Source organism: Propithecus coquereli, unplaced genomic scaffold (assembly GCF_000956105.1).
Source record: "Propithecus coquereli isolate 6110/MARCELLA unplaced genomic scaffold, Pcoq_1.0 Scaffold246, whole genome shotgun sequence".
NCBI lineage: Eukaryota > Metazoa > Chordata > Mammalia > Primates > Indriidae > Propithecus > Propithecus coquereli.
Window position 1 is genome coordinate 2,225,793 of NW_012148019.1, and position 7,027 is coordinate 2,232,819.

The window sequence follows — 7,027 nt, forward strand, 5'->3', positions numbered from 1 at the left end:
AAGGAATATTAGGGAGAGAAAGTCAGACCTGATTTCTTAGCTTTAGTCCGCCTTGGACCCTTTGTAGCCTCACCTGTGTTGCTGAAACTTGAAGAAGGCGGAGGGGAGGAGGAGACACCCACGGCAGGGTGCTTGGGATGCAGTTTAATACTCATCTTTTAGGAAATAGAATTCGAATAATTATAATTTGATCTGAACGCAGAATTGCAATCTGCTTTTAAAATGCTTGGGGCACTGTTCGATCTACATGGATAGCAGGCAGCGGGGCAGTAGCATTGTCGTCAGCAGCTCCTTTATTTCCCATTCTTTCAGAGTTTTATTTGGCACAGATTTAGACCTTTTAAGTCAGTCTGAATGGGAATAACTTTTCTGATGCATTGGTTGCTTTTTGTAAACATTGTCTGCATTTGTATTTCTATTGGAAGAAGAAAAAGCAAATGGTGCAGGAAGGAGTACAGTGGCTCTTAGAGTCCACAACAGGTGCTGTAATAGTTCGAGCCAGTAATTGGATTTGTTGTTGTAACATTTTTTAGTATTGATGGTTGTGATTCAATAATATATTTTTCCTTGTTGGGTACATTGAAGTCTAACTCGGAATCAATATTTGTTCCTTGGACTTGAATGTGAAGGAAATAGAAGCTTTAATTGCTGCTGTAACATGACCTCAAAGTTTTTCAAGTAAAAAAAAAGGAATTAATACCAATTTTTCACAAATTCTCCCAAAATATAGAACATAGGGAAATTTTCCCAACACATTCTTTAAGGCCAGTGTTACCCTGATACCAAAACAAGACACAGCCATCACAAGAAAAATACAGACCAATAACGCTTATGAATATATTAATAGATGCGAAAATGTTAGCAACCGGAATCAAGTAACATAAAGATTATACAGCATGATCAATTGGGATTTTAATATCCAAAAATTAATGGCTATGTAGACCATATCAATACAATAAAGCCGAATACTATGTGATCATCTCAATAGATGCAGAAAATGCATTTGACAAAATTCAACACCCTTTCATGGAGGAGCAGGAGGGGAGGAGGAGGAGGAGTGGTAGGGAAGGGCAGAGGAAGGGGAAGAAGGCTCTGCAGGCCATGGAGGGGCACAACCAACAGCGGTCCCAGCAGCGTCTGTAGTGGTTCATCAAGACGTGCTCGTCCTTGACAGCTCCAGGCAATGATTAGGAACGTCATTTGCTGGAGTCATTTTAAGACTAGGTCCTTGCCATTTCTGCCCACCGTGGGACTCCTGTGAAGCAGACTTTGCTCTGAGGTTCCCTTTTGGGCTGGCCAAGACTTCTCAGAGCTGCACCACGGTCTGAGGCTCTTTCTGCACCATCTTTTCTTCCCCTTCTCACACCACAAGTGTCAGATCTGCATGGTTGTCTGCAGACGGCCCCCGCCTAGTCTTGTTCTCCACCCCCCTTACCCTTCTAATTCTATCTCGGTATGTGCTTCCGGAACTGACACAGGTCTTCAGTTACTTACGGGCAGTCGTGTGTAACCGCCTGCGGGCCAAAGATAGCCATCACTCATGGTCTACAGAAGCAGCCAGAGAAGTTTCCTGGAAGTTTGAGGAGAGGATGTCACGAGCCATTGTGTGCCAGTCTTTGTGTCACAGAGTGCAGATGAACGAGATGTAGCCCCTGCCCTGAAGCGCCTCTCGGTTTAATGGGAGACATAGGGTGTCAACAAATATGATATGGGTGGTAAGTGCTAGGACCCTGTGAAAACAGTGTCACACAGGAGCACAGGAAGGAACGATAGTCTGGAAGAGTCAAGGAAGGCTTCACAGGTACATTTGAGCAAGGTCTTGAAGGAGTACAAGCTCTCCTGGAAGACGAGTTGGGGGTAAGGGCATTCCGTACAGAGCAACGACATGTACCAAAGCACAGAGATGAGAATGGGCACGGTGCGGTGAGTGGGAGGCACCAGGAAATTACCTACTGGGTCCTCGTGGAATCTCACCTTTATGCAGAACCAGATGGAAAAAGGGAAGGTCACAATGATGAAGAGCAGGGAAGTGAGGACAAGAAGCCACTCACAGGCCCCTAAACCAGAGGTCTTGATGCCTTAAAAAAAAAAAGAAGAATTATATTGAAACTTCACCATATTCATTGACTAGCACTTGTTGGTCCAGTTCTTGGTACTGGCGTCAGAGCAGCTTGGAGATGTTCCTGGAAATACTAGAATGAGCCAGATATCAGAGTAGTCAGAATGCCCAGGGCCTCGGGTGTTGTCTGTGTGGGCCTATAGAAGGGGGAGCAGGCTCCTAGAAAGGTAGTGGGCACACTGCAACAGCACGGAATCCGGGAAGAGGGTCTGGGTTCCGGTTCTGGCTCTACCATTTCATATCCATATGACCTTAGGCAAGGCACATGACCTTTTCCAACCTGTTTCCCCAACTATAGAATGCAGATGCTACTATTTCATAACGATCTCATGACACCTGGCTCATGAGTTACAGCTCCTGTCTCTGGCATGAGGATGAAATGACATACACACATAAAAAGCCCTGAGCTGTGCTTTACATCTGTCAGCTCTGTTTGGTATTTGAAGTGATTTGACCCACATGTGAACAGAGGCTCATCTTTCATGAAATAACTTCCCCTTCCACTACCTGCCCTAATGTCTGAAATAACTCCATCAGAGCCCCTCTTTGGATGAAGGTCTTGATCATCAGGCAAGTCTTTGAAAATCATGTATAGAGGATTGTAACATTAGCCGACTAATGTCTGTAAAAAAAGTTATAAGGAACCGGGGTGCAAAACATCCAGGATGCTTGGGTGATAAATGAAATGGTATCAAGGAAAGTCAGCCTCGAGAGCACAAGCTTCTTGGGGGCTTGTCTTGTTGACATTGTGCCCCCCGGTGTTAAAATAGTGCCTGACACAATATAGGTGCTCAATAAAACTTTGTTGAATGTAGGAAAAAAGGAGAAGTGGATAGTGACAATGATTTAAACGTAATAGTTATGAAAAATCTCAAGAATTTTAATCTCCAGGTACTAGAAAACTGGCCAAAGTGATACCCTTTGCCAGTTTAAAAATCTCATAAATAAAGCTGCGGTCCCCAACCCCCAGGATGGGGCCTTAGAGCTCCACTGTGCCACCTCCCCCCTCCAACTCCCCCGACCCCTGCCCATGGAGAACCCGTGAAAACTCCTGCCCATGTCTTCCATGAAACTTAGGAGAACTCAGCTGCACAGCAGGAGGTGAGTGGTGGGAGCACGGTGAGTGATGCTTCATCTGCATTTACAGCTGCTGTCCCTGTCACTCGCATCGTCGCCTGAGCTCCGCCTCCACCCCCCCACCCCCATCCCCCATCTGTGGAAAAATTGTCTACCATGAAACAGGTCTCTGGTGCCAAAAAGGTTGGGGACTGCTGTGGAGGACTAGAAGCTGACCAAAGATTAGGAAATGGTAAAAAGCCTATTTTTAAGGGATGGGGAGGAAAAGGATAACTAACTGGTAGGCCTGAAAATTTGATTTTCATGCTTGGAAAGGTCATCAGCAAATTGACGTGCAGATCACTTGAAGAGGACAGATACGTAAGCGGCACCAGCTCAAAATCAAAAGCAGCACTAAATGTCATAGTATGGCAGTTCCAAAGGCTGTCCCCACAGAATACTAATCCCAGAAGGTGCCCCACAAAGGAAAAGTTTCCTGGGCAAATGGGTTTAGCGAACACTGGGCACTGCATCCCATTCCTGGAGTTGCCAGCGCTCCTCAGTACGTTGAAGTTATGAGAATCTCTGCAGCAAAGAATCATTCTTAGCTTTGTTGACTCTAGTGTTTTTGAAGCATTTGACCAGGTAATATTTTCTCCAAGGAACATTCACTGATGTTGTCTGGAGCTTATTCCCCTTGGAACCCACTTTGGGAAATGCTGCTCTACCAACATCATATTAATTTTTATAATCTCAAGACACTGACTAACAGTATCGCTGCCATTTTTAATTAGTTACCAGCGGTAGCCGTGGCAGTAACAATCAATGCACATACAGACCAAGTTACATGTAACAGGTGTAGAGAGGCCTCAGAGATTCTTCAGTACAGAGGTTAGGGATGTGAATAGAAAACATTTCTATACTCAAACCTAACTTAAAGCTTTACTCACAAAATGTTATTCTCTTGGAATAAGTTGCTTTAATATCCAATTTGTTTGGTTTAAGTTAGTAGTGAAACATTAAAAGTTGAAGCAGGAAGAGCCTTTAGACACAGTCCACGAATCCCCCAAATTTTAGAATGGTGACACCTGTCTTAAGTAGCCTGCGTATAGGGCAGTGGTGCTGAGAAAAAGGCGCCGTTGCTCCCGATTCCTTGGGACCAGGGGAAACCTCCCTGATGCAAAGGCTGCCTCATCCTTAGTGGGACTTCGCACCCATTTTGGGGGGGTCTCTTGCCCTAGTTACTTTGTAGCTGGGGAGATTGAGGCCCACAAAGGTGCCCATGACCACAGCTAGTTGGTAGCTGGGACCAGGACCAGAAATCAAGGGCAGCACCATGCAAGGGAGAGCATTTTAATCAGACTGTCTTACTCTGGAATTCTGGCTTTCCACTTCCCAGCTATGGGACTTGGGCAAGTTACTTAATGTCTCATTGTAATAGGATGATAAGGGATTAGATAACTCAGTACACACCCAGTGTGTGCTTGGCACATAGCAGGGGTTCCATAAATGGCAGTTCCCTTCCTTGCGTACCACACCACTGTGATCTGCCACACAACGGCTATGAGCCCTCTAACCGCAGCATTGCTATAGCATTGAACGGAACAACTCTTTAATGACTAGAGGTTTCTGACGGATGAAAGGGCATCAATGGGGCAAAACAGTATTAACATGGTCCATTTAAACGACATCCCAACTGCAGAAATCTTTCTCAAATTGTAGCTTCCAGTGATCCAGCATGTACCTCATTACTGGTAGCCAGGAAATGTTAAAACTTTGTAGCAAGCAGAAAGCAATATAACACACTGTTCTTTATTTACTTTCTGTTAAACGTCTGTCACCCTACTACTTTTGTTGTGATTTTTTTTTTCTTTTCTTCAGGAGTGCTGGTGGTTGATCTTTTTTCTTTCCTAGGTGCTTCTTCTCCTGCAGCAGCAGAGGCGCCTTTTTTTTTTTTCTTTCCTTTGATCTAACTTGCTTCTTTTAGCTTGCAAGGATTCTGCTAAAATGGAGCATGTTTTTTGCTCCAGGCTTTGTAAAAAGTGCTTTGGGTGCCTTTTCTAATTTTATCCTCACAACTACCCTCTGAGGCAGCTAGGTTGTTATTTGACAGATAGTTAAGGCCCTTCCTGTGATCTCATGGCCAGCAACTAGTTAAGCTGTGATTTAAACTCAAGTCTGGCTCTTCCACTTGGCTTTTCTGCATCTGCTTTTTCTCTTTTTTTATTTAAAGAAAGAATTATCATCTCCAAAACCAGTTTAAAATATTCTTAGGTAAGACTGAGGGGTGAGGAAGAGGAGAGAAGAAAAAGCCACATAATTGCCCAGAGCACCCAGCTCATGCATGTCTTTACTTGAATTAGGCGCCCGCCCCTATGCCCTTCCAGGGCCACAGAAACCGACTTCGTGGCTCCTTTACCACGTCGCTCGGCCCCCAACCTGGACCACACGGTCTCCCGCCTCCCATGCGTGGCTGGCCCCCGAGACCAGACGTATTCAGTAACGTTACTTGGATGTCCTCTGATGCACTTTGTACTGCACCGTAGCAGGTCGCTGGGTGCCCAGCTCACGCCTTCTTTTCCTGGCAACCCGAGCGTCCAGCAGTCTGCTCTGGCTGCGGTGGCTCCTGGTGGCCCGCCTCGTTCCGCCGTACGACACCCCCGGGCACCGGGAAGGCGGCTTCCCGCCCGGTGCCCGGCCCGTCTGCAGCGTACCTTCCTCGGGCCGCTCGCTCTCGAGCAGCGCCGCCACCTCGGTGCCGTCCTCGCCGGAGCCGCGCACTTCATCCACGTCCACCACGGTGGCGGCGGCCGCTCGGGGCCCCGCCGGTTCCCCCTCCCGTCCGGAGCCCGTCCGCTCGGGCCCGGCGTCCCGAAGCCCGCGGCCCCCGCCGCCCCGCTCGGCCCTCGCCCGCCTGTTCTCCGTGTGCGGGGCCCGGCCGCCTCGCCCGCGGGCCTCTCGGGACGAGCTCCGCGCCCTCCTCTCCATGCTCGCGGCTGCCGGCGGGTGTGCGCGGCCGGCGGGACCTATAACGCCGCCGGCGGGGGCGGGGCGCGGACACCCGAGGGGCGGGGCGCGGAGACCCGGGGGGCGGCGGCGGCTCTGCACGCGGGGAAGCCGGGGGGCCCCGGACCGGCCACCCCAGACGGACGCCACGCTGAGCGCGGTGCGCGGTGCGCGAAAGTGGGTTTCTGCAGAGGAAGGTCGCGCTGTGAAGAAGGTTCCGCCACTTGAAATGCCACCGCGGCCCGCGAATCGCGGAAGGGGCGACGGCACTTCGCCGTTCGGGTTAGGAGTGGCGTGGAGTGAGTTACGTGTTCCCAGGAGTAACGGTGCCAGCGAGCTCAGGGAGATAAAGGCCATCGAGTCGGGGCGACTGCGAGGTAAAATTAGACGTTTCTCCTCAAGCCCCCTCCCCCTTGGAGTCCTTGCAGGGGCGCCTTCCCTCCTTACTTTTCCTGCGTACTCGCTTATGTCCTGGCCCTGCCGTTCCGCCGGTGCACTGACAGGCGGCGGTGCGGCCTGACTCCTGGGAGTATTTACGTTTCAAAAGGAGAGAAAGAAAACACTCTCTGAGATTAGTTCTCTCTCTCTGTTACTATCTGTGTTTCTTCATTTTTATTAGTGCTTCAACCTGTTGTTGATATGCTGCTTCGTGAAGGTTATAGAAGGGCAGGGATCAGGTGTAACCTCTGTTTTCAGGGAAGGGACTTTGTCCCCGCGTGGGCCCTGCTCCCTTGCCTCCTTGACCGAGGCTGGAGTTTTGCTTCCGGGGGTCACCGGCCAGGCCGCAGCTGGCAGCCGACAGGGCGCTGTCTGTCTGTCCCACCTGCTTCCGAGGGACTTGAAACA

General features: G+C 49.2%; 2 protein-coding genes across 2 annotated transcripts in view; one reads left to right on the plus strand and one right to left on the minus strand.

The window, feature by feature from the left end:
* The window catches only part of NPHS2 (nephrosis 2, idiopathic, steroid-resistant (podocin)), a 20,673-nt gene extending 14,510 nt beyond the window's left edge, over positions 1–6,163 (minus strand). The window contains exons 1-2 of the mRNA XM_012646534.1: positions 5,890–6,163; positions 1,975–2,078 (exon numbers count right to left, since the gene is read on the minus strand). Coding sequence (XP_012501988.1) covers positions 1,975–2,078; positions 5,890–6,163 — 378 coding nt within the window. The remainder of the gene's footprint in view (positions 1–1,974; positions 2,079–5,889) is intronic.
* Positions 6,164–6,480: 317 nt separating this feature from the next.
* TDRD5 (tudor domain containing 5) overlaps positions 6,481–7,027 on the plus strand; it is a 126,212-nt gene continuing 125,665 nt past the window's right edge. The window contains exon 1 of the mRNA XM_012646531.1: positions 6,481–6,558. The gene's annotated coding sequence lies outside the window, so the exon portion shown is untranslated. The remainder of the gene's footprint in view (positions 6,559–7,027) is intronic.